Source organism: Muscardinus avellanarius (genome assembly GCF_963383645.1).
Source record: "Muscardinus avellanarius genome assembly, chromosome: 3".
Taxonomy (NCBI): domain Eukaryota; kingdom Metazoa; phylum Chordata; class Mammalia; order Rodentia; family Gliridae; genus Muscardinus; species Muscardinus avellanarius.
The window spans coordinates 25,917,372-25,945,310 of record NC_137788.1 but is presented as its reverse complement, the minus strand read 5'-3'; the positions used below and the strand labels follow the sequence as shown (position 1 = coordinate 25,945,310).

At 45.9% G+C, this 27,939-nt stretch overlaps 1 protein-coding gene across 1 annotated transcript; it reads right to left on the bottom strand.

Moving 5' to 3' along the window:
* Window position 1: 1 nt before the first annotated feature.
* TMEM39B (transmembrane protein 39B) lies at window positions 2-27,424 on the bottom strand (the record flags this gene model as incomplete). Its single annotated transcript, XM_080692885.1, has 8 exons — window positions 2-244; window positions 3,530-3,650; window positions 8,308-8,495; window positions 11,411-11,747; window positions 24,332-24,486; window positions 24,802-24,885; window positions 25,484-25,703; window positions 27,282-27,424. 8 exons carry the CDS (start codon window positions 27,422-27,424, stop codon window positions 2-4), a joined length of 1,491 nt encoding a protein of 496 aa, XP_080549011.1.
* Between the last annotated feature and the right edge of the window lie 515 nt (window positions 27,425-27,939).

Genomic DNA, 27,939 nt, shown 5'->3' with positions numbered 1-27,939 from the left:
CTCAGGAGAACCGGTGATCCAGGTCTCTCTGGGGGCTGGCTGAGTATGAGTAGGCCTTGCCCAGCACCAGGCGGTCCCGCAGCAGCTTGAAGAAGGCATAGTAGTTGCTGAAGAGGATGAGGGCCAGTGAGATGGTCTGGTGCCATTTTTCAGAGGACATTAAGGAGTACAGCTGGTAGACGATGACCGCGCCCTCCAGCAGCAGGAGGATGTTGAGGATCCGAAGGGGTTTACTGAAAAAGAACTGCCCAGGACAGGGTAGGCATGGACCAGAAGGTATGCTCCAGGAACCTGCCTCTTGGATGGGGGCTCTGAGTGGGTCAGTGAAGGGGAAATACTCTTGGGACCTATGCAGGCTTGAGTGGGGAGGAAGACTTTGTAGGACTGGAAGTAGATTTGGTTGTCTCGTCTGCCTTGGCTCAGTGGAGTTCCTCCTGACAGGGCTGCAGGGCTGCTGCTTCACCCAAGTTGTTTAAGATGCTGTCAACTCCTACCTCCTCTAAGGAGCCTTCCTCCCTTCCTTCCTCTTTCCCTCCCTCCCTCCCTCCCTCCCTCCCTCCCTCCCTTCCTCCCTCCCTCTCTCCTTTCTTTCTGGTACCGGGCATGGAATCCAGGGGCATTGTACCTCCAAGTTACACACCCAGCCCTGTCAGCCCTGGTTTTTTTTTTTTTTTTTTTTTTTGGCGGGTCTGGGAATGGAACCCAGGGACATTTGACCTCTGTCCCTCTGAACCTCTTGTCCTATTTTTTATTCTTTTTTTTTTTTTTTGGTTTCTTTTTTTTGGTGGTACTGGGGGTAGAACCCAGAGGCTTTCTACCTCTGGGCTATATCCGAGACCTATTTTATATTTTATTTGGAGACAGGGACTCACTACATTGCTGAGAGCCTCACTAAGTAGCTGAGGCTGGTTTTGATCCTCCTGTCTCAGCCTCCCAAGCGCAGGGATTACAAGCATGCGCCACCACGCCCGGCTATTTATTTTTGAAACTGGGTCTCACTAAGTTGCAGAGAGCCTCACTGAGTAGCTGAGGTTGTCTGCGAACCGTGATCCTCTGGTCTCAGCCTCCCGAATGCTGGGATTACAAGCATGCGCCACCACGCCCGGCTTATTCTTTTTTTTTTTTTTTTTTTTTTTTTTGTGGTACTGGGGTTCCTGGAAGCCCTTCTACCTCCGGGCTACACTCCCAGACCTGTTTTTACATTTTTATTTGGAAAAAGGGTCTCCTAAGCCAGCGCGCGGCTGGCTTCAAACCTGTGCGATCTTCCTGTCTCTGCCTCCCAAGCGCGGGGATTACAAGCATGCGCCACCACGCCTGGCTTATTTTTTATTTTGAAACAGGGTCTCACTGAGTTGCAAAGGGCCTCACTAAGTAGCTGAGGCTGTCCACGAACCGAGATCCTCCTGTCTCAGCTCCCCAAAGGCTGGGATTAAAAGTGTGTGCCACCATGCCCAGCAGGAACCTTTAAGAGTTCTTGTTTGCTCTTTCAAATTCTCTCATCTAAAGTCAACTCTGTGTGTGTGTGTGTGTGTGTGTGTGTGTGTGTGTGTGTGTGTGTTATGGTATTGGGGAATGAGCTCAAGGGCATTCCACCTCCAAGCTACATCCTCAGCTCTTAATTTTTTAATTCTTAATTTTGAGACAGGGTCGAAGTTGTGGAGGGCCTAAGTAGCTGAGGCTACCTGTGAACCTGAGACTCTCCTGTCTCAATCTCCTACGAATTAGGATTACAAGTAGGCGCCACCATGCCCAGCTCAAGCTCCTTTTATATGACGTAAAAGGAGGTATTACTGGGCCTGAACACATTAGAACCTTAGGGCATTGGCATAGAAATTTACTATAGAGCCCGGTGTGGTGGTACACGCTTGCAATCCCCGCACTTGGGAGGCTGAGACAGGAGGATCGCATGGGTTCAAAGCCAGCCTCAGCTACTTAGTGAGGCTCTCAGCAACTTAGTGAAACCCTGTTTCCAAATAAAATATAAAATAGCTCTGGGAGTATACCCTGGAGATAGAAAGCCTCTGGGTTCCACCCCCAGTACCACCAAAAAATAAAAATAAAAATAGAAATTTACTATAGATACTACAGCCTGAGAATGAACTACTTCCTGTGTAGCAACACTAGCTAGGTGGAAAGCTGCCAGGGTACAGAGCAACGCCTCAGTCTTACCTGGTGCTTCAGAGTAAGGGAGAGTGTTGGATTCAGAAAACTTTTCTGCTAAGTCCGAAAGAGTATTCAATATCTAGGGATCTTGTATGGGCCAAAATACCTAAACCTAGCCATGAGTGGTGACACATGTTTGTAATCCTGGCATTTGGGAGGCTGAGACAGGAGGATTGTGGTTCAAGGACAGCCTTAGCTACTTAGTGAGGCCCTTTGCAACTCAGTGAGACCCTGTTTCAAAATAAAGAATAAAAAGTAGGGCTGGGAGTGTAGCTCAGGAGCAGAATGTCCCTGGGTTCTATCCCCAATACCACAAAAATAAATAAATATAAATAAATAAATAAATAAATAAATAAAATAAAAAATAGGGCTGGGGAAGTAGCTGGGAGGTAGAAGGTAAAATGCCCCTGGGTTTATTCTCTAGTATCAAAACAACAACAAAAAAAGAAATAAAGATCACTAGCCCAGGTCTTATTCTCTTTTTCCTCCCCTCCCCTTCCCCTTTCTTCTCCCCCTCCCTCACTCTCTTTTTTGGGTACTAGGGATTGAACCCAGGGGCATCTACCTCCAAGTTACAACCTCAGCCCCATATTTTTATTTTTATTTCGAAACAGGGTCTCACTAGGTTGATGAGAATGTCACTACTTGCTGAGGCAGTCCTTGAACCTGCAATCCTCCTGTCTCACCCTCCCAACTACTAGAATTACATATGTGTGAGCCACCACACCCAGTTGTGATTTTTTTCTTTTTTGGATGACACTAGAGATAACTCTACCAGTGAGCTATCCCCCCAGCACATTTTTGAGACAGGGTCTCACTAAATTGCCCCAAGCTGGCCTTGAACCTGAAATCCTCCTGCCTCAGTCTCCCACATAATGGGATTACAGGTGTATGGCACTGTACCCGGCACCTGGCTGATTTTGAGCAGCCTTTTTCCATAGTGCTGAGGTGTGTGTTGTCGCTATCCATCCCCAAGTCTCCCGGTAAGGCACCCTGGAATAAGTCAAACTCTCTAAGCTGATTTCAGTGTTTGAAGACACTTCTCTCACACACAGGCCGTGGGAAAGATGGAACCGGAGGGTGCATGGGAAGTGCTTAGCCCAGTGCCTGCACACGGCAAGGAATGGTTATTGTTTTCACTGCCAAGAACCCCTTTGATGGCATGATCTCTCCTTCCATCCAATGCTTGTTGCAGTTAGGTGACAGTCATCTGTGTGGCTGTCCTCATGCTGCACGCATGCACTTCCTCTGAGGTTGGGAAACACTGAAAATAGCTTTCTCTTGCTGGTCAACTTCCTCCCTGCAGATCCCCTGGCCCCGCCCTCTACGTCAGGCCCCGAAATCCTTCCCAGGGGAGGAAACTCACGTGGAACCGGAAGTGGGAGACGTCCGAGGGGATGGCCACGTTGTAGTGGCCCACGGCCTTGTACACGTTCTTGCTGTGTTTCACCAGCACGCCCTGCGGCCACATGCATTCTTCAGTCCACCTGGGGACAGAGTCCGAGAGAGCCCTTACACCCAGCTCGCCCACAAAAGGGGTGCCGAAGTTCGGGCACAGGCTCTACTCCCATTTCTATCATTTAGGCATATCACTCCTTTTCTGGATCCTTTTATAAGTTGTCTCTCTGACATGGAGGCAGAACTATGAGGAATTCACTGCAGTGGGAGTCAGAGGGTCAAGAACTGAGGGACTGTCAAGAAAACTCCTTTCTGGGTGCATCTGCTTTATCAGATCTCGGCTTTAGTCCACCACACAGCGGCCTGAGGGGTCTCTGTAAAACACCAGGCTGAGCTGGACCATATCCTGCTTAAAGTGTGCTGAACTAGCCAGGAGCGGTGGTGCACGCTTGTAATCTCAGTGCTTGGGAGGCTGAGGCAGGAGGATCTCTGTTCACGGACAGCCTCAGTTACTACTTAGGCCCTTTGCAACTCAGTGAGACCCTGTTTTAAAACAAAGAATAGCTGGGCGTGGTGGCGCACGCTTGTAATCCCCGCTTGGGAGTCGGAGACAGGAGGATTGCACAGGTTCGAAAACAGCCACGCTAGCTTAAGAGACCCTATTTCCAAATAAAATTTTTTTTAAAGTATAAAATAGGTCTGGGAGTATAGCCCGGAGGTAGAAGGGTTTCCAGGAACCCCAGTACCACCAAATTAATTAATTAATTAAAAATAGGGCTGGGGGTGTCACTTGGAGATACAATGCCCCTGGATTCCATCCCCAGTACTGCAAAAAAAAAAAAAAAAAAAAAAAAAAAAAAAAAAAAAGCCAAAAGCAACAACAAAAAACTCATAGAACTGAATTGTGCGTGGTGCACACACCTGTAATTCAAGTACTTGGGAGGCTGACCCAGGAAGATTACAGGTTTGAAGTCAGTATTAGCAACTTAGTGAGATCCTGTTTCCAAATAAAAAATAAAAAGAGGCCTGGGAGTATAGCTCAGAGATAGAATGCCCCAGGTTTAATCCTTAGCACCACAAAAAATGCAAAAAAAGAAAAGAAAAAAGGGCTGGGGTGTAGATTGGAGGTGCAATGCCTCTGGGTTCAATTCCCAGCACCTCAAAAAATAAAACAAATAAAAATAAAACCCTTCAAAGAATTGTACATGATGCAACTTGTACATTTCATTCTATAAAAAATACATTCCGGGTGTATTCATTTGAGTCACCCCTCCATGCCAGTCTGGTATGGAGCTGTACCTATCCTCTGTATTTCTATCTTTTAATAAACTTCTTTTGCTGGGCATGGTGGCGTACGCTTGTAATCCCCGCGCTTGGGAGGCTTGGGAGGATCACACAGGTTCGAAGCCAGCCTCAGCTACTTAGTGAGGCTTTCAGCAACTTAGTGAGACCCTGTTTCCAAATAAATTATAAAAAAGGTCTAGGAGTATAGCCCAGAGGTAGAAAGCCTCTGGGTTCCATCCCCAGTACCACCAAAAAAAAAAAAAAAAAAAAAAAGATAAAAAAAATAAATAAACTTCTTTAAAAAACAAATACATTCCCAGCATGGTGGCACATGTCTATAATCCCAGTACTAAGGAGGCTGAGACAGTAGGATCACAGGTTCATGGCCAGCCTCAGCAACTTAGTGAGACCCTCTGCAACTTAGTGAGATTCTGTTTCAAAATAAAAAGACTATAATAGGGCTGGAGGTGTAGCTCCGAGGTAGAATGCCCCTAGGTTCCATCCTCAGTACCACTACCACCATCACCACAACAAAAAGACTATACACAAAACCCATAAAGAATCTGAAAGCCGGGCCTGGTGGCGCAGGCTTGTAATCCCAGCATTCGGGAGGCTGAGGTTCGCGGACAGCCCCAGCTACTTAGTGAGGCCCTCTGCAATTTAGTGAGACCCTGTTTCAAGATAAAGAATAAAAAATAGGGCAGGGGGTATAGCTCGGAAATCGAATGCCCCTGGATTTCATCCCCAGACCCCATCCCCCCAAAAAAAGAATGTGAAGCAAGGCAGGTGTGGTGGTGCAGGCTTGTAATCCCAGTACTTGGGAGGTTGAGATAGGAAGATCACTGGTTCGAGACCAGCCTCAGTTACTTAGTGAGGGCCTCAAAATAAACAATAAAAAGTAGAGCTGGGGTTGTAGCTCAGAGGTTGAATATCTCTGGGTTCAATCCACAGTACGGCAAAAAAAAATAATAATAAGGAAGAAAGGAAGAAGAGCGTGAAGCAAAGTACTACAGGATGGATAGGAGTCAGCCCTTAAAAGAAAGATAGAAGGATAATTCATTGGCAAAAGCTTAGACGCAGAAATGCACCAAGACAGGAGAACTCAGAGTTTTGACTAGAGCAGAATATGAATTAAGGCATGGTTCGGGATGAGCGGAAAGGGCTGGCAGGACTGTTCTTCAGCTGTGAGCCACCGGAAGGAGCGTGGATCTTATCTGAGGACCTGGGTGAGCCACATACAGGTTCATCCTCAAGTTCTGCTACGCTTTTTCTTTCTAGTGCTCCCTCCCCTCAGGCCCAGGGTGAGCCAAGCTCCCTTTCGGCCCATTCAGCATGTCCAGTCATTTTTTTGGACCTCAACAGAGAACGGAAGGGACCCTGACGGCGTGGAAGGCCAACGCGAGACTTGGCTCCTGTGGCCTCCCTGGCATTCCTGCTCCTTGGTGGGCCTACCTCTACAAACCTGTTCTAGGGCTCCCCTCTCTGCCAGGCCTTGTCCTGGGCCCAAGATTCAGATGTGATCTGAGATGATCCTGACTTTGAGGAGCCCACAGTCTAATGGAGTGAGAAGTACTTGGATAAAGGGCTGTAGAAATTTTAGGCACCGATAATGAACCAGGCTATAGGGAGGACAGCCTGGCACCGCAGGGCTCCTGAGCAAGGTGACATCTGCCTCTGTTCTGGGTGCAGTGCTATCCTTAGCTAGTTCTCTCTCACCTCACTTACCCTATTTATATACCTGGATATCTCTCCCACCAGTCTATGAATTTGCTAAGGATCTCATCTGTCATTTCCTCCTTGTGGCTTTCCTTCCTTGGCCAGATACCAGCTAACAGCACCACAACCTGTTCCAGACTGATGGTTCATTCTTCTGTGTGTGTGTGTGTGTGTTTGTGTTACTGGGGACTGAGCCCAAAGGGGCATTCTACCTCTGAGCTATACCTCCTAGCCATATTTCAATTAATTAAATTAATTAATTAATTTACTTACTTATTTTGCGGTACTGAGGATTGAACCCAGGGGCATTCTACCTCCATGCTACACCCCAGCCCTATTTTTATTCTATTTATTTATTTATTTTGTGGTACTGGGGATAGAATCTGGGGCATTCTACCTTCAATTGACACCTCCCCCAGCCTTATTTTTTTTTAAATCTTTATTTTGAAACAGGGTCTCACTGAGTTGCAAAGGGCCTCACTAAGTAGTTGAGGCTGGCCTCAACTGTGATCTTCCTGTCTCAGCATCCCAAATACTGAGATTCAAGTGTGCACCACCATACCCAGCTCTTCTTTATCTTGAAACAGGGTCTAAGTTTTGGAGGGCCTAAGTAGCTGAGGCTGGCTTCGAACGTGTGCAATCCTCCTGTCTTAGCCTCTCAAGCGCGGAGATTACAAGTGTGCGCGTCCATGCCCAGCTTTTATTTTTATTTTAAAATAGAGTCTTTTTTTTTTTTTTTTGGTACTGAGGCTAAAACTTAGGGGCATTCTACCTCCAAGCTATGCCCCAGGACCTATTTTTTATTCTTTATTTTGAAACAGGGTCTCATTGAGTTTGCAAAGGACCTCACTAAGTAGCTGAGGTTGTCTGTGAACTGTGATCCTGTCTCAGCCTCCCGAATGCTGGTATTACAAGCGTGTGCCACCACACCCGGCTCAGACTAATGTTTCTTTTCTTTTTTCCTTTTTTCTTTTCTTTTTTTGTGGTGCTGGTGATTGAACCCAGGGGCATTCTACCTCCAAGCTATACCCCCAGCCCTATTTTTTATTCTTTATTATTATTACTATTATTATTTTTTGGTGGTACTAGGGGTGGAACCCAGAGGCTTTCTACCTTCAGGCTATACTCTCAGACCTATCTTATATTTTATTTGGAAACAGGGTCTCACTAAGTTGCCGAGAGCCTCACTAAGTAGATGAGGCTGGCTTCGAACCTCTGTGTGATCCTTCTGTCTTAGCCTCCCAAGCACTGGGATTACGTGCACCACCATGCCCGGCTTTTTTATTCTTAATTTTGAAACAGGGTCTCACTAAGTTGTGGAGGGCCTCCCACGAACCCGTGAACTTGTCTCAGCCTCCCAAATGTTGGGATTACAAGCATGTGCCACCACGCCTAATATAGAAGACAAACTCCATAGCTTTTGTGTGTGTGTGTGGTACTGGGTGTGGAACCCAGAGGCTTTCTACCTCCGAGCTATACTCCCAGACCTATTTTACACTTTACTTGGAAACAGGGTCTCACTAAGTTGCTGAGAGCTTCACTCAGTAGCTGAGGCTGGCTATGAACCCGTGTGATCCTCCTGTCTCAGCCTCCCAAACGCTGGGATTACAAGCGTGCGCCACCAGGCATGACTCAGCTAAATAGCTCTTTGCTGGCTGAGTAGATGAGTTAATGAGCAAGTGGGCAAGTGACACCAGACACTGGCAGGAGGGGTGGGGCTGGGCAGAGTGGGGGAGGGTGACTCACGGGTGCTGCAGCACGTTGGAGCACAGGGCTGGGTCCACCTTCTGCCAGCAGCCCAGATGGGCTGCGGCCTTGTGCAGCAGGTCGCAGTAGCTGGCAGGCAGCAGGTGCTGCATGAGGATCACTGAGGTGCTGATGGACACCAGCAGGAAGAGCTCACAGGACCAACGCTTGTCATAGTAGTGTGTGTTCTGGGGACAGCAGGAAGTAGGTAAGGCCTGGCATGCCCATAACAGCATCACTTCCGCTTCCTTCCCCGATTTTACCTGCCTCAAACCAAGAGTCAAACACCTGACAAAGGCTTAGACCCTGTACTCACTAGTCAGTGTGTGTGTGTGTGTGTGTGTGTGTGTGTGTGTGTGTGTTTATGCGCGCGTATACACGTGTTACCGGGGATGGAACCCAGATGCATTCTACCTCTGAACTATATTCCCAGCCCTATTTTTATTTTGAGATAGTTTGCTAGTTTGATAGTTTGATGAAAGTTGCACTATTTGCAGAGGCTGCCCTTCAATCTGTGATCTTCCTGTCTTAGCCTCTCAAGTACTGGGATTGTGGGCATGCACCACTACACCCAGCTTTATTTTTTATTTTGAAACAGCCTCACTAAGTTGCAGAAGGCCTTGTTGAAATGCTGAGGCTGGCCGCAAACCTGCAATCCTCTTGTTTTAGCCTCTTAAGTACTGGGATTACAAGTGTGCATCACCATGGCCACCTCACTAGTTAGTTTCCTACAATGAAAAATTGCTCCTCCACTCAGCCAGAGCACACGCTCTGGGGTCCACGAGACTTGGATTCCAGTCGTGTCTTTGCTGCATCTTTTTTTTTTTTTTTGGTGGTACTGGGGGTGGAACCCAGAGGCTTTCTACCTCCGGGCTACACTCCCAGACCTATTTTATATTTTATTTGGAAACAAGGTCTCACTAAGTAGCCAAGGCTGGCTTCGAACCTGTGCGATCCTCCTGTCTCAGCCTCCCAAGCACAGTAATTACAAGCGTGCACCACCACGCCCGGCTTCTTTGCTGCATCTTAACCAGATGACTTTGGGCAAGTCACTGAAGTTGTCTGTGCTGTAGTTTCCCTATCTATTAAAAGAGGATAAAAGTACTTCTAATCACCTCTGAGAGGCATCCGCAGGATTATAATACACATGAAAGTAGCCAGGCATGGTGGCGCACGCTTGTAATCCCAGCATTCGGGAGGCAGAGACCAGAAGATCACGGTTTGCAGACAGTTTCAGCTACATAGCGAGGCCCTCTGCAACTTAGTGAGATCCTGTTTCAAAATAAAGAATAAAAAATAGGGCAAGGGGCTGGGCATGGTGGTGCACGCTTGTAATCCCTGCGCTTGGGAGGCGGAGACAGGAGGATTTCACAGGTTTGAAGCCAGCCTTGCTGGCTTAAGAGACTCTGTTTCCAAATAAAATATATAATAAGTCTGGGAGTGTAGCCCGGAGGTAGGTAGAAGGTTTCCATTCCCAGTACCACCAAAAAAAAAAAAAAAAAAATAGGGCAGGGGGTGTAGCTTGGAGGTCAAATGCCCTGGGGTTCCATCCCCAGACCCGCAAAAAACAAAAATACACATGAAAGTTCACAGCATGTTGTAGGTGCTCAACAGACATTAAGTCCTCTCAGCCTCAAATCTTTAGGTAAAGTACTCCCTGAAGAAAAGTTTCAAGTCTATTGAAGCTGAGAAGGAACCTTCCCAGCAAGGCATATAATAGCAAGAAAGAGAACGCAGGCTTTTGGGGTCACTCAGCTCTAAGGATATTGTGACATGCCCGTGTCAAAACAGCCATGAAGTGCAAAGTCACGCTCTTTGTTATCATGCAGTAAGAATAACTATGCTTTGTTTATCTCATTGGCTGAATGACCCTGGGCAGGTCACTTCCTTTAAAAATGGAGACAGTAAGGTGGGCATGGTAGCGTACACTTGTAATTCCAGTACTTGGGAGGCTGAGACAGAAGGATCCCAGGCTCAAAGCCAGCCTTGGCAATTTAGTGAGGCTCCCAGCAACCTAATGAGGCTCTGTTTCCAAATAAGAAATAAAAAATGGGGCTGGGGTGTAACTTGGAGGTAGGATGCCACTGGGTTCAGCCGGGTGTTGTGGTACATGCTTGTATCCCAAGACTTGGGAGGCTTGAGACAGTAGGATGCAGGTTCAAGGCCAGCTTCAGAAATTTAGTGAGCCTGTTTCCAAATAAAATAATAAACTAGGGCTGGAGGTATAGCTCTGAGGTAGAATGTCCCTGGGTTCAATCTAAATAAATAGAAATGAGCCAGGCATGGTGGTGCACACTTGTAATCCCAGCATTTGGGAGGCTGAGACAGGAGGATTGCAGTTCCCAGACAGCCTCAGCTACTGGTTAGTGAGGCGCTTTGTAATTCAGTGAGACCCTGTTTTAAAATAAAGAATAAAAAATAGTGTAGCCCAAAGGTAGAATGTCCCTGGGTTCCATCCCCAGGACTGCAAAAATAAACAAATAAATAAATGAATGAATGAATAAATAAATAAATAGAAAGAAAGAAATGGAGGCAGTAGTTACTCTAACTCTCCAGAGGAGAAAAGATGGAAAATTCCATTGAAAAGATTAGTGTTAAGCCAGGTCTGGTGATGCACACTTGGAATCATAGTATTTGGGAGGCTGAGACAAGAGGATCTCGGTACATGGCCTCAGCAACTCAGTGAAACCCTGTTTCAAAATAAAGACTAAAAGCCAGGTGTAGTGGCGCACACTTATAATCCCTGCGCTTGGGAGGCTGTGACAGGAGTATCGCACAGGTTCAAAGCCAGCCTCAGCTACTTAGTGAGGCTCTCAGCAACTTAGTGAGACGTTGTTTCCAAATAAAGTATAAAATAGGTCTGGGGAGTATAGCCCTAAAGTAGAAGCCTCTGGGTTCCACCCCTAGTACCACCAAAAAGAAAAAAGAAAAAAAGACTAAATAATAAGGCTGAGGGTGTAGCTTGGAGGTAGAATACCCCTGAGTTCAATCCTCAGTAACATAAAAAAAAAAAAAAAAAAAAAAGCAGTGTTATTCATGCAAACAGGAGGGCGCAGAGGGAGCATCCAGCCAGACCTTTCCCTCCCTGGGCTGGGCTCTGTACCTTCACAAACCACACGGGCACGAAGGCCACATAGTAGGCACTTAGCATGGAGCTGACAAGCACTTCCTTCATGCGCCAGTTGAAGTCCATCTTGAGGAATTCCACTTCGCTGCGGATGAGGCTGGGTGACAGGCAGCAGGCATGGGTGGGCATGGCTTCTGGGCCGTACAGCTGCCTCGTGTGCTGCTTCCACGTCTCCCGAAGTGTCAGCAGGTAGTCTCGACTCCTTGCCAGGCCGCTGACGGCCTCCCGGGGCCCCATGGAGGTCACGTGGCTGAAGAGGCTGGCCTTGCGGAGATCATAGTTCAGATGCAGGAACGGAATGTACATCCCGAACCTGCTGGGGGAGACCACAGTGAGTGCAGGCCGGACCAGGCCTGGGCCCAGCCCGCAGCCCGAGCGGCCTCTGCTCTCGCGCATGCTCTGAGGGGAGAGTCTGCCCATCTTCCAGCCATCTGACGCTCACCCGGCATGTCTTATCACCGAGTGTGTCCTGAGCACTGGGAATACAGAGGGGAGCCAGAGCCGAGTCCCACCCCACAGCCGGTGATGACTGAGCGCCCACACTCATCGGGCGCAGCCTGCGTTCCAGGCTTTACTCGCAGCCTCTCCTTTTCTCTTATAAGAACAATATGCCTTAGGTACTGTTATTTTTGTCCCATTTCAGCCTAGGAAGCTGTGGCTCAGAGAAGGGAGGGAAATTCCCAAAGATCACACAATTAGTAAGGAAGAAACAGTGCCAGGGTTCAGACCCAGCTGTCTGATACCAAAGATAGAGGCAGATACTAAAAAAAAAAAAAAAAAAAAAAACCAAAACAGTCAGTAATTAAGTATACACAATACTGTAAAAAACAGGTGTAAGTTATGCAACTGGTTACACAGATGAGAGGTAGTTTTTTGTGTGCAGAGGAGAGTAGTTCAGGAACAAATATTCATTTTGTGCCAGGCACTGCAGTGGACCCTTTAGTACAAATCCACCCCCCTGAGCAGCACCCTTCAGGCAGGGTTGGAACTAATGAGTCAAGAGATTTTGAGTGTGTGTCTGGAACTATGTGAAGAGAAAACTATGTGGACCCATAGCCTGAAGAAGACAGTGGAAATTCTTTATGTGTGGATTTCACAACTGCAAGTTCAACCAACTCTGACTGGAAATATCCAAGAAGAAATGGCACGCTGGTTCTGATGTGTATGTAGTTAGGCTTATCATGGTCGAGTCTATACTGAGCATGAACAGGCTTTTTTTTTTTTTTTTACTTGTTATTATTCTTCAAACAATAGTGTAAGCCATTTTACATAATGTTTACACTGAATTAGATATTAAAAGTAGCCAGGTATGGTGGTGTCCACTTGTAATCCCAGTACTTGGGAGGCTGAGAAAGGATCAGAGATTCAAAGCCAGTCTCAGCAACTAAGTGAGGCTCTCAGCAACCTAGTGAGACCCTGACAAATAAGAAATAAAATCAGGCTAGGGGTGTAGCCTAGACGTTAAGAGCGTCAGGGTTCAATTCCCAGCAATAAATAAATAAATAAATAAATAAATAAATAAATAAATAATAAGGCTGGGAGTATAGCTCAGAGGTAGAACACTCCCAGATTCAATCCCCAGTACCAACCCCAAAATTTTATTTTATCAGGGATGGAACCCAGGGGCTTTCTACTTCTGGGCTACATTTCCAGACCTATTTTATACTTTATTTGGAAACAGGGTCTCACTAAGTTGCTAAGAGTGTCACTAAGTAGCTGAGGCTGGCTTCAAACCTGAGTGATCCTCCTGTTTCAGGCTCCCAAGTAGTGGGATACAAGTGTACGCCATCATGCCTGGCTCATAATCTTATTTTCTAATTACTTTTTTTCTAGTACTGGGGACTGAACTTAGGGGGCATTTTACAACTGAGCTATATCCCCAATCCATTTACTTTTATTTTGAAATAAGGTATTCTAAATTGCCCAGGCTTGCTTGTACTTGCAATCCTCAGCCTCCCCAGCAGCTAGCAGCTAGGATTACATGAGTGCTGTACTGTGAATAGCAGTTTGTCTGTCCAGTTTTTTTTTTTTTTTTTTTTTTTTTTTTTGTGTGTGTGTGTGTGTGTGTGGTGCAGGGGCATTCTACCTCTGAGCTATATTCCCAGCCCAATTTTTTATTCCTTATTTTGAAACAGGGTCTCATTAAGTTGCAGAGTGCCTTACTAAATAGCTGAGGCTGGCCCGAACCCGGATCCTCCAGTCTCAGCCTCCCAAGTACTGGGATTAAGAGCGTGCACCACCATGCCCAGTTGTCCAGTTGTTTGTTTTTTTTTTTTTTTTTATGGGTCTCATTACATCTGTTGCCCATGCTGGTTTTGAACACCTGGGCTCAGGTGATCCTCCTGCTGCAGTTTTCTGAGTGACAGAGATAACAGGCACACAAACCACACTTGGCTTTACAATGATTAAAGTATACAGGAGGATATGCGTAGGTTATAATGCAAATGCTACACTATTTTATTATTATTGTTTTCCTTGTGGTATTAGGGATTGAACACAAGGACATTCTACTTGCAACCTAACCCCCCCCGCCCTATTATGTGTGTGTGTATGTGTATGTGTGTGTATTTTTGTGGTACCAGGGATGTGGAACGCAGGTGCACTGTACCTCCAAAGTACACCCCAGCCTATTTTTTATTCTTTATTTTGAAACAGGGTCTCACTGAGTTGCAGAGGGCCTCACTAAGGAGCTGAGGCTGTCCGTGAACCTCAGTCTTCCTGTCTCAGCCTCCCAAATACTGGGATTACAAGCATGCGCCACCAATCCTAGCCTTTTATTTATATTTTGAAACATGGTCTTGCTAGGTTATTTAGTCTCACTACTTGCTGAGCCTGGTATCGACCCTCTGATCCTCCTGTCTCAGCTTCCCAAATACTGGGATTACAGGTGTGCACCACTGCACCCACCCACCCCCCAAAATATATATTTTTAGCTCTCTTGATTCATTACCCCAAGTACTGTGATTAAAGGTGTGTGCTACTATGATCTGCACAGTAGGAACTTTTTACAAGTATTCCCTTTTATTCATCTTCAATTTCCTAGTTCCCCAGCTCCAAAAGGGTCCCTGGGCTGTCCCCAGAAGGTAAGCACCAATAACAGCAGTAATTTGTGTGTGTGTGTGTGTGTGTGTGTGTGTCTGGGGATGGAACCTAGGTGCATTCGACCTGCAAGCTACACCCCCTGTCCTTTTTATTCTTTATTTTGAGACAGGGTCTCACTAAGTTGCGAAGGGCCTCACTAAGTAGCTGAGGCTGCCTGCGAACCGCGAGCCTCCGGTCTCAGCCTCCCGAATGCTGGGATTACAAGCTTGTGCCACCACGCCCGGCTAGCAATAATTTAACAGCAATAATTTTTTCTTTTCTTTTTTTCTGGAGTCCCAAGAAGAGATATCTGAGTACTGTTGAGTAAGTAGCTTAGCCTGATTGGCTTTTTGTTTTCTGGTCTATAAAATAAGGATGTCACAATCCTTTCTAGGTTAAGGTTAAGAATCACACTTAAGAGAACTGTGGTCAAAAGTATAACTTTAGCCATGCGCAGTAGCACATGCCTGTCGCCCCAGCTACTCAGGAGGCTAAGGCTGGATTTCTCAAGCCCAGGATAAAGTCTGGGACCATGCTGGGCAACAGAGCAAGACCCTGTTTCATAAACAACATAACCTTTGAGGTCAAAGAGGCCTGGATTAAAATCCCAGCTCTACCACTCTTTAGTTTAGTAGGTCTGTGGTTTAGGAAAAATTATATATCCTCTATGAGCCTCAGTTTTTTAAAATTCCCCTAAGTTAAATAGCTTATATTGCCAGGCGTGGTGGCACACGCTTGTAATCCCCGCGCTTGGGAGGCGGAGACAGGAGGATCGCACAGGTTCGAAGCCAGCCGTGCTGGCTTAAGAGACCCTGTTTCCAAATTTAAAAAATATATAAAATAGGTCTGGGAGCGTAGCCCGGAGGTAAAGGGCTTCCAGGAACCCCATTTCCACCAAAAAAAAAAAAAAAAAAAAAAAAAAAGCTTATATTGATCCTCTTCTCTTAGGCATTAAACTAGCTTCTTTTGTTTTTTTTTTTGGTGGTACTAGGGTTCCTGGAAACCCTTCTACCTCCAGGATACACTCTCAGACCTATTTTATATTTTTTTTTGGAAACAGGGTCTCTTAAGCCAGCAAGGCTGACTTCAAACCTGTGTGATCCTCCTGTCTCCGCCTCCCAAGCACGGGGATTACAAGCGTGTGCCACCACACCCAGCAGCTTCTTTTATTTTTTATTATTATAATTTTTTGTGGTATTAGAGATTGAATCCAGGGGCATTCTTCCATTCTACCTATGACCAACACCTCCAGTCCTAATTTATCTTTTTATTTTGAAACAGTCTTATAAAGTTTCTGAGGGTCTCTCTAAATTGCTGAGGCTATCCTCAAACCTGCAATCCTTCTGTCTTAGCCTTCTAGGCCATGAATTACAGGTGTGTGCCACTATGCCTATCTTAAATTAGTAATTTTTTTTTTTTTTTGTGGGTCTGAGGATAGAACCCAGGGGCATTCGACCTCCAAGCTACACCCCCTACCCTATTTTTAAAAATTCTTTATTTTGAAACCAGGTCTCAATGAGCTGCAGAGGGCCTCACTTAGTAGCTGAGGCTGTCCACGAACCGCCATCCAACACGATCCTCCAGTCTCAGCCTCCCGAATGCTGGGATTACAAGTGTGTGCCGCCATGCCTGGCTTTAAATTAGTATTTTCATAAGTATGTTTTTGTATGCCTGCTAGGCATGTACTCTACCAGTTAGCTATATCCCCAGCCCTTTTATTTTTTTTTTACTTTACTTTGAGAAAGTAACTTGCTAAATTGCCCAGACTTCTTGGTCTCTTGAGTAGCTGGGATTACAGGCAGGCCACCATGCCAGGCTTTCATAAAAATTATTGTTTTGTCTTTGCAACAACCTCCAACATGACGCCTGCCTCAGAATAGAAGATGGATCAATACAACTTGATTCAGAAAGAAAAGAGGAAGCTGGGCGTGGTGGCAAATGCTTGTAACCCCAGCATTTGGGAGGCTGAGACAGGAGGATCGTGCATGTTTGAAGCTAGCCTTAGCTACTTAGTGAGGTCCTTTGTAACTCAGTGAGACCCTGTTTCAAAATAAAGAATTAAAAACAGGGCAGGGGGTGTAGCTTGGAGGTCAAATGCCTCTGGGTTCCAAAAAAAAAAAAAAAAAAAAGAAAGAAAGAAAGAAAGAAAGAAAGGAAACAGGGTAGAGATTCTGTAGCAACAGGAAAGAAAACTGCAATTGAAGTCCCAAAACACTTTTCAGGATATTTTGTGGGATGTGAACAAGGGGCGAGGCTATATGAAAAAATAGGGAACTCAGACTTGATTTTAAAAAACTTAACCCTTTAAGTCCCAAGCTTTCAATTCTATAAATTGAAAGGTGTGTTAATAGGTTAGAAATTATAATCTAGAGCTGGGCGTGGTGGCTCAGGCTTGTAATCCCAGCATTGGTAGGCTGAGACCTGAGGATTAGGTTCTGGACAACCTCAGCTACTTAGAGGCCCTCTGCAACTCAGTGAGACCCAGTTTCAAAATAAAAAGAATAATGCCGGGCGTGGTGGCTCACGCTTGTAATCCCTGCGCTTGGGAGGCTGAGACAGGAGGATCGTACAGGTTCGAAGCAGCCTCAGCTACCTTAGTGAGGCTTTCAGCAACTTAGTGAGACCCTGTTTCCAAATAAAATATAAAAAAGATCTGGGAGTATAGCCCGGAGGTAGAAAGCCTCTGGGTTCCATCCCCAGTACCACAAATAAATAAATAAATAAATAAATAAATAAATAAATAAATATAAAAAATAAAAAGAATAAAAAAATAGGGCAGGAGGTATAGCTCAGAGGTCGAATGCCCCTGGGTTCCACCCCCAGACCCGCAAAAAAAAAGAAAAAGAAAAAGAAAAAAATTATAATCTAGGATTTAAATGTCCTTTAGATATATTTTCACATATATATATTTTCCAAATACTCTAGTCATTCACCTATTTTCTCAAGAGAATAAAACTCTAAAAATGGTATAATTCCAAAGTGATATAGGGGGCATATTTGTTGCTCAATTTACTTTTTTTATACTTGTCATCTACAGAGGACATGATATGGCATAATGGGGTAAGAAACTCCCTGGCTTTGCCTCCAACTGGGATTATAGCCGAGCCGAACATGGTGGCGCACACCTGTAATCCCAGTATTTAAGAGGCTGAGACAGAAGAATCACAAGTTCAAGGCCAGCCTCAGCAACTTAATGAGGCCCTCAGCCACTTAGTGAGACACTGTTTTAAAATAATAAATGAAATAGCACTGGGTTCAATCTGTAGTACCACAAAAAGAAAAAACAAAGATTGCAGATAGATTCTGTGATCATGCCTGGCTTAAAATAAAATTTTCTAGTATCCACATTAAGAGGTGAACTTAATTTTAATATTCTATTTTACTTACTCCAATGTTGGAAACTTCAACATTTCAACATATAACAAATATCTATTAATGATGTTTTCCTTTCTTTTTTGTACTGTCTTCAAAATGGCATTCTACCTCCAAGCTACACCCCCAGCCCTATTTTTTATTCTTTATTTTGAAGCAGGGTCTCACTGAGTTGCAAAGGGCCTCATTAAGTAGTAGCTGAGACTGTCTACAAACCATGATTCTCATGTCTCAGCCTCCCAAATGCTGGAATTACAAGCATTCGCCACCACACCTGGCTTCCTATCTCAGTTTTCCAAGTATAGGATACAGGCATGTGCCACCATGCCAGGCTGAAACTTTTTTTTTTTTTTTTTGGTGGTACTGAGGATGGAACCCAGGGGCCTTCTACCTCCAGGCTACACCTCCAAACCTTTTTTTTTTTTTTTTTTTTTGTAGGTCAGGGGCATTCAACCTTCAAGCTACATCCCCTGCCCTATTTTTTATTCATTTTGAAACACGGTCTCACTAAGTTGCGGAGGGCCATACTAAATAGCTGAGGTTGTCCGTGAACCATGATCCTCCAGTCTCAGCTTCCCGAATCCTGGGATTACAAGCATGTATCACCACCTCCGGCTACCTCCAGACCTATTTTTATATTTTATTTGGAAACAGAGTCTCACTAAATTGCTGAGAGCTCACTAAACAGTTTAGGCTCAGCTGAGCGTGGTGGCACACACTTGTAATCCCAGCGTTTGGGAGGCTGAGACAGGAGGATCCACATTCACGGACAGCCTCAGCTACTTAGTGAGGCCCTTTGCAACTCAGTGAGATCCTGTTTCAAAATAAAGAATAAAAAATAGGGCTGAGGGTATAGCTCAGAGGTAGAGTGTCTCTGGGTTCCATCCCCAGTACCACAAAAAAAAAAAAAAAAAAAAGCTGAGGCCGGCTTCAAACCTGCATGATCCTCCTGTCTCAGCCTCCCAAGTACTGGGATTACAAGTGTGCACCACCACACCTGGCTGGAACATTCTTTTTTACAAGACCCAAAATTGTAATTCAGTAACCATAAAGAAGGAATGGCATTTATGTGCAGGATATATTTTCTGTACACATAATTATATTAAAGTTACTTACTAACACATTTATTTATTACTTTTTTTCTTATTTTTTTATTTTTAAGTTGCTAGGATTGCAGGCGTGTACCACTATATTGAGCCATATATTTTTATGGTACTGGGGATGGAACTCAGGGGCATTCTACCTCTGAGCTACACCTTTCTCTCTCTCTCTTTCTTTCTCTTTCTTTCTTTCTTTCTTTCTTTCTTTCTTTCTTTCTTTCTTTCTTTTTCTTTTCTTTCTGCAGTACTGGGGATGAAACACAGGGGGCATTCTACCCTGAGCTACACCCCAGCCTGATTTTTTATTCTTTATTTTGAAACAGGGTCTCACTGGGTTGCAAAGGGCCTCACTAAGTAGTAGCTGAGGCTGTCCACAAACTGTGATCCTCCTGTCTCAGCCTCCCAAATGCTAGGATTACAAGTGTGCGCCACCACGCCTGGCTTTATTATTTTCTTTTGAATCAGTGTCTTGCAGGGCATGGTGGCACATGCTGCAATCTCAGTACTGGGGAGGCTGAGACAGGAGGATCACAGGTTTGTGGCCAGCCTCAGATACTTAATGAGGCCCCCAGTAACCAAGTGAGATCCTGTTTCACACTAAAGAAAAAAAAATAGGGATAGGAATATAGCTCAGAGATAAAATGCCCTTGGGTCCAATCCCTGGTACCACACACAAACACAAAAAAATAAAGTGTCTTGCTAGGTTGCTGAGAGTCTTGCTATACTGCTGAGGATGTCAGGAAACCTGTGATCTTCCTGTCTCAGCCTCCCAAGTACTGGGAGTGCAAGCGTGAGCCACCAGGCTTGGCTAATTTTTAATTTTTTTTTTTTTTTTTTTTTAGGTACTAGGGATGGAACCCAGGGGCTTTATACCTCTGAGCTATACACCCAGCCCTATTTTTTATTCTTTATTTTGAAACAGCATCTCACTGAGTTGCAGAGAGCCTCACTAAGTAGCTGAGGCTGTCTGTGAACCACGATCCTTTAGTGTCAGCCTCCCGAATGCTGGGATTACAAGCGTGCGCCACCATGCTTGGCTTAATATTTAATTTTTATAAATAGCCTTAGACAGAAAATGAAAGATTAGCTGGGCATGGTGACGCATGCTTGTAATTCCAATACTTGGGAGGCTGAGACAGGAGGATCACCAGTTCTCAGCCAGCTTCAGCTACTTTAGTGAGACCTCCTGCAACTTAGTGAGGCCCTATTTCAAAAGAAAGACTAAAATTAGGGCTGGTGATAGAGCTCAGATGAAGAATACCCCTGGGTTATATCCTCAGTACCACTAAAAAAATAGGAAAGAAAATATTTAAAACTTGAAAGTGAGGCCAGGTGCAGACAGATACATCTAAAATCCCAACAATGTGCGAGGCTGAGGCAGTAGGATCCCAAGTTTGGGGCTAGCCTCAGCAACTTAACAAGTCCCTGTTGCAAAATAAAAAGGCCTGAAGATGCAGGGTGGTGGACACACACACACACACACACACACACACACACACACACACACCTCCAAACAGAAAATGAAAGAGACTGCTTTTGAAGAATAGGACTAAAGATCTTGAAGGTAGGATTGAAGGCTACCACTTTTCATTACAAGCCTTTGGCCCTAGGTTTGATTTTTTTTCTTATGATGTATTTGTATTATGTAAAAAAAAAAAACCTCAAATAACAAAAAATAAAGCAGAGTAGCCAGGCATGGTGGTATATGCCTGTAACCCCGCTTCTTGGGAGGCTGAAACAGGAGGAATGCAGGTTTGAGGCCAGCCTCAGCAACTTAGTCAGACTCTATTTCAAAATAAAATTAGCCAGGCGTGGTGGTGCATTGTAATTCCAGCATTTGGGAGGCTGAGACAGGAGGATCGTGGTTCGCAGCCAGCCTCAGCTACTTAGTGAGGCCCTTTGCAACCCAGTGAGACCCTATTTCAAAATAATAAAAAACAGGGCCAGGTGTGGTGCTGCACGCTTGTAATCCCCATGCTTGGGAGGCGGAGACAGGAGAATTGCACAAGTTCGAAGTCAGCCGCGCTGGCTTAAGAGACCCCGTTTCCAAATTTTTAAAAAAAGTATAAAATAGGTTGGGAGTGTAGCCCGGAGGTAGAAGGGTTTCCAGGAACCCCAGTACCAAAAAAAAAAAAAAAAAAAAAAAAAAAAAAAAAAAAAAAAAAAGGGCTGGGGGTATAGCTCAGAGGTAGAATGCCTCTGGGTTCCATCCCTAGTACCACAAAATAAATACATAAATAAACAAAAATAAATAAATAATCTGGGTGTGGTGGTGCATACTTGTAAAACCAGTATTTGGGAGGCTGAGACAAGAATATCACACATTCAAGGACAGCCTCAGCAAGTAGTGAGACTCAGCAATCTAGGGAGATAGGGCTGGGGGTGTGGCTCAAAGGTGGAATGCGCCCAGGTTCAATACCCAGTACCAGCAAAAAATTAATAGACAGACAGACAGATAGAGAGATAGACAGACAGGTAGGGTTAGCAGCTAGGTGTAGTGGTGCACACCTATAGTCCAGTACCTGGGAGGCTGAGGCAGGAGGATAGCAAGTTTGAAGCCAGTTCCAGTAACTTGGTGAGAATGTTTCAAAAACATAATAAACTAGGGCTAGGGATATAGTTTGGAGGTAGAAATATTCCTGGTTTCAGTTCCCAGTACCACACCCACACACACAACACAGGGCTTGAGATGTAGCTTGGAGGTAGAATGCCCCTGAGTTCAATCTACAGTGTAAAATTAATGCATAAATAAAAAGAAGTATGTCTGAGCATGGTGGCGCATGCCAGTGATCCCACTGCTGAGGCGAGAGGATCACAAGTTCAAGGTCAGCCTAGGTAACTTCATGAGACCCTGTTTTGAAGTAAAAAAAAATAGCTGAAGCCAAGTACAGCGGCACACCTCTGTGATCCTAGTGATCTGAAAGGCTGAGACAGGCAGATTGCAGGTTTGATGTCTGCCTCAGCAATTTAGGTAGTGCCTGTTTAAAAAAAAAAAAATAAAGGAAATGAAGCTGGGCGTGGTGGCGCATGCCTGTCATCCCAGTACTTAAGAGGCTGAGACAGGAGACTCAGGTTCTCCGCCAGCCTCAGCTACTTAGTGAGGCCCTCTGCAACTTAGTGAGACTCTGTTTAAAAATAAAAAATAGGGCTGGGCGTGTAGCTTGGAGGTAGAACGCCTCTGGGTTCAATTCCCAGAACCACACACACACAAAAAAAACATATTTAAAAATGGGGTGAGCGTCATGGGGTACAGCTTGGAGGTAGAATGTCCCTATGCTCAATCCCCAGTACCAAAAAAGGTGATAATGTAGCTCAGAGGTAGTGTATGCGAGTTCAATCTCTAATACTACAATAAATAAAGTAAAATATGGATATGGGTATTCCAGGAGACCAGATTTACCAAAGAGTAACTATAAAGTATCAAATCAATTGTTGAAAACTTTATCCTTTTGATGGACAATTTTAAAATATCTGTACAAATGTAAACGGACGTACCTTTTGTGCAGTGATTCTACTTCTGGGAATCTGCTGTAAAGAACTATTGGATAAGTGTGCAAAGATGTATGTGCCTCATTGTTACCAATAAGAAAAAGATAGGAAGCCGGCTGTGGTGGCGCACGCTTGTCATCCCAGCATTCGGGAGGCTGAGACCAGAGGATCACGGTTCGCGGACAGCCTCAGCTACTTAGTGAGGCCCTCCGTAATTCAGTGAGACCCAGTTTCAAAATAAAGAATAAAAACTAGGGCAGGGAGTGTAGCTCGGAGGTCGAATGCCCTGGGTTCCATCCCCAGACCCGCAAAAAAAAAAAAAAAAAAAAAAGATAGGAACAACTCAAAAGTCTACCAATAGAAGACAAATCAAATTAACATTCTATACAATAACAGAATAGTATGAGGTCATTCTCATATGTTATTGTCATGGAAAAATATGCAAGTAATATGGTTATGTGGAAAAAAATGTAGTAGTAGGTTATATAACACGCACAGCATAAACCCCATTTTTGTTCTTAGTATGATCCCATTTTTGTATGTATGTGTATTTGCACAAGAAAAAAAGGAATAATGTGCTGCAAATGATGGATGGATTTCTGGAGCTTGAAAATGGAAACATTTTCTATGATAAAAGTTTCTATAGAGGGCTGGGGATAGCGCTCAGGGGAAGAGCGCTTGCCTAGCATTCGCAAGGCCCTGGGTTCCATTCCCAGCGCTGCAAAAAAAGAAGAAAAAAAACCTTCCGTAGAGTTTAATGTTTTTATAAGACACACGTGTCACTTCTTTAATAATTAAAAAGCTGGATATCACTGAAGCAAGTGTGACAGGGCTCCCAGCCAGTGCCTTTTTTTTTTCCCCCCAGTACTGGGGATGGAATTCAGGGGCGTTCTACCTCCGAGCTATACCCCCGGCCCTATATTTTTATTCTTTATTCTGAAACAGGGTCTCACTGAGTTGCAAAGGGCCGCGCTAAGTAACTGAGGCTGTCCGCGAACCACGATCTTCCTGTTTCAGCCTCCCATATGCTGGGATTGCAAGCGTGCACCACCACGCCCAGCTTAGCCAGTGCCTTCTTAGTCATGCAAAGAGGAGCATCCAGCTCTGAAGCTTCCCTGTGACCAGGGTCAGCCCATCCTCAGGAAGTTCATGAACCAGAAAGGCCAGGGTTGGGAAACAACTGTTAATGTCTAGGCAGTTGAAAACCCTTCCCAGGCAGCTAAATTAGATAGCTTGCCAAAGCCTTCCCCAACCCAAGGCCAGATAAGGGTAGTCCTGGGCTCTTCCCAGAACTATCCCTCTATCCTCAACAATCTGGGTTCTGCTGAGATGGAAGGAATGAGTGAGCTAGACAGACATACATACATGCATGTGCAGACGTACATACACCCAGGTGCAATCCATGCACAGACACCACACAGAGACATGCGAGCATGCAGGTGCTTGCTAGCACAGACTTGGGAGGTTCCAAAGGATGACACAAACCCTGAGATAACAGATTAGAGAGAGGTGAGGGAGGAGAGAGGAAATAAGGAATCAGAGACAGAGAAAAGGAAGACAGGGAGACAAAGCCTGCGCATTCCCACTTGGGAATGTTCCTCCAGAAGATACACTCAGATCCGAGTCCCATTCCGACTTCCCATCAGTGGGAATTTGGGAAAATTATGCCACCTCAGCCTTTTCTGTAAAAGAAGACTAAACATGATCTCAGGGGGGTGTTATCAGGCAATGTGACAGGATACAGTTGTGGCCAGTCTGGGAATCTTCCAGATATGGAGGCCTGATAACCCAGCCACACTAAGGGCAGAGATCAGGGCGGTGCTAGGCAGTGCGGGGTGAAGTGAGGGGTACTCACGGATAGCAGAGGAACAGGAGGTTCAGGAAGGAGTAGGTCCTGAAGAGGTGGATGAGGGATCGGCACAGACTCCAGCCTGTTGCCGTGAGAACGGTGAAGCGGGTGAGGAACAGCAGGACGGAGCGAAAGAGGGAGACCTTTCCCCTCTGAGAAGCCTGGGGCGGGGCGAGACAGGATGGGATGGGGCCTTGGACGGAGGCCACAGGCCGTGCCCAAATCCCACCCAGCAGGGATGTGATCCCACCCGGGGAAAGGTGCACAGCAAGCTGGGCAGAGCCTGGCAAGGTGAATCCCTCCTCTGCGGCTCAGTAAACTCTGAGACTGAAAGGAATGTGAGTAATAGTCTTCAAATAAGTCCAAAGGGAGCCCCAAGGAAATACCTAGGGTTGAAGGGCTGGGCATATGTCCTTGGCACCCCCAGGGGAAAAAGGGACCCCAAAGTCCCTGGCCAGCCTCTAAGACCCAATCACCTCCTTCACGATGGACCCAATGAAGCGGCGGCCCAGAACAATGGCGGTCACCATCAGCAAGTTGAAGTCGATCAGGTGGAAGTTCTGTCGGGGCAGAGGCCTGAGGGTCACATGGGCCCTTCGCCCATACGTGGGCATCTCTCAGACCCACTACCTTCCCTACCCAGTCCTTTCCACAGAGACTGTCCCCATTCTCTGACCTTCGTTGGCCTCCAGCTGAGTCAGGCCACGAAATTACCTATAGGAGTAGAACAGGACCCAGAGAAGGGAAGTGGGATAGTCCCTGGGGATAAGAGAGTGGCGTGTGAGCCCTCTGCCTTTCAACACCCATGCCCCTCCTCTGCTGCGCAGGGCTCTTCCCACACTCTGAAACACCCATGTATGCATGTGACTCATCTCCCAGACAAGACTGAAGACTCTCAGCTCCTTTAGGCAAAATCTGTGTCAGATTCATCTCTGGGCCCTTTACAAAGTCCGGTGTGGTCCTAAGTACACGAGGAATATTCAAGAATAGTAATTTGTTTTCTATTCTCTCTATACCCTTGATGCCTAACATGGGGATAAGTGCACAGTGATGCTTGGTAGACTCTGCTAAACTGAAAGTACGCCAATCTCTCTCTCTTACACACACACACACACACACACACACACACACACACACACACACACACACGGCACCTACCAGGGAGGTGTGAGAGGGTGGGTGGGAAGGTGGATACCACCACACTGTCTTGTAGATGTTGATGTAGTGGACGAAGAGGGCTATGAGCTGGCAGAAGAATAGCTGCAACTCAAACAGGATGCTGGCCTGGACCGGCAGCTCAGGGATCTTGCAGTGCTGCAGAGGCACAACTGTCTGGGTGGCCAGGGGAGGGCTGGAGAGGCCGGTCCCAGAACTGCTCCTGGGGGAGGGAAGGGAATAGCATCAGGAGCTGAGCTGAGAACCTTACCAGGAAGGGCTTCTGGGACACAGGACTGTGGAGAAAGATCAGAGAAAAGCAGCTTATAACAAGAACAACATCCTCCTTATTATTTATTTATTTACTTATTTATTTATGGGTCTGGAGATGGAACCCAGGGGCATTTGACCTCTGAGCTATCCCCCCTGCACTATTTCTTTTTTTTTTTTTTTTGGTAGTACTAGGGGTGGAACCCACAGGCTTTCTACCTCCGGGCTATACTCCCAGACCTTTTTTATATTTTATTTGGAAACAGGATCTCACTAAGTTGCTGAGAGCCTCACTAAGTAGCTGAGGCTGGCTTCGAACCTGTACGATCCTCTTGTCTCAGCCTCCCAAGTGCGGGGATTACAAGCGTGCACCACCACGCCCAGCTCCTGCACTATTTCTTATTCTTTATTTTGAAACAGGGTCTCATTAAGTTGCGGAGGGCCTCACTGAGTAGCTGAGGCTGTCCGCGAACTGCAATCCTCCAGTCTCAGCCTCCCAAATGCTGGGATTTCAAGTATGCGCCACCATGCTTGGCTTATTTATTTATTTATTTAGGTACTGGGATGCAACCCTTCTAGCTCTGGGCTACACTCCCAGACTTATTTTTTTATATTTTATTTGGAAACAGGGTCTCTTAAGCCTGCTGAGGCTGGCTTCGAACCTGCGTGATCCTCCTGTCTCAATCTCCCAAGTGCGGGGATTACAAGTGTGCGCTACCATGCCTGGCTTATTTTTTATTTTTATTTGTGTGTGGTACTGGGGATTGAACCCAGGAGTATTCTACCTCTGAGCTATACCCCAGACCTATTTCATTTATTTATTTATTTGTGGTACTGGGGGTGGAACCCAGGGGCTTTTCTACCTCTGGGCTATACTCCCAAACCTATTTTATACTTTATTTGGAAACAGGGTCTCACTAAGTTGCTGAGAGCCTCACTAAGTAGCTGAGGCTGGCTTCGAACCTGCGCGATCCTCCTGTCTCAGCCTCCCAAGCGCGGGGATTACAAGTGTGCACCACCATGCCCGGCTTCATTTATTTTGAAACAGGGTCTTGCAAGGTTGCTGAAAACCTTATTATGTTGCTGAGGTTGGCCTTAAACCTGCACCCTTCCTATCTCAGCCTCTCAAGTACTAAGATTACAGGCGTGGGCCACCACACCCCGCTTATTGCCTTACAGATAAAGTAGCCAAGAAATCCTTTCCGATGCCTAATTTTATCCAGGTCTTTCAACATCCTCCACGAGGGAATTATTAGGTCCATTTTACAAATGAAGAAAAAGAGGCCCGATTTATCTGAGCCACCAGCAAATCAGGAGAACTAACTGAAATGCAGTCCTTTGGACTTATTCTGCCATGTCTACTGCATCTGTCCCAGGGACCGCCCTCAACTGAGCTCCTCTGGTCCTCCTGCTGCTCACTCTGCTGTGAGCCCCGCCTGGCATCCAGGACGTGGCATCCCAGAATCCGTCAGGGAGAGAGAGCTCTGTCCCCGCTGCTGTGGGAGGGGTGAGAGAAAGGAAGGCGGTTCACCTGGTGCGGGAACGAACACTTGTCACCGAGGCGCTGGAAGAGTGGCCCCCACCAGAGCCCCCGGAGGATCCTGGTTCGCAGAGTGGATTTCGACAGTAAGATGTCCTGTTGGGACCTCTTCGTCCTCCTGTGGGGCTCAACATAAAGGAGATGCTCAAGCCAGAGGGTAAAAGCGATATTAGTTACCAGTTACCTGGTGTCTCGTGTTATCATTTAATCCTCACCAGGCCTATGATCTCACCCTGCCCAGCTCTTCAACCTCATTTCCTACCATCCTCTGCCTCACGCCCCACCTCACCCCATGCTCAGCTACCCCGGCCTTTCTCTTTCTTCAGCATGCTATGCTTATTGTTGTTTGTTACCTTTGCACGTGCTGTATCCTTCCTGTCTGAAATGCCCTTCCCTGACTTTTTTTTTTTTTTTGTGGTACTAAGGATGGACCCCAGGGGCATTCTACCTCTGAGCTATACCCCAGCCCAGTTTTTTTATTCTTCATTTTGAAACAGGGTCTCACAGCCGGGCGTGGTGGCCCACGCTTGTAATCCCAGCATTCGGGAGGCTGAAACCTGGAGGATGGCGGTTCGCGGACAGCCTCAGCTAGTGAGGCCCTCGGCAACTCAGTGAGATCCAGTTTCAAAATAAAGAATAAAAACTAGGG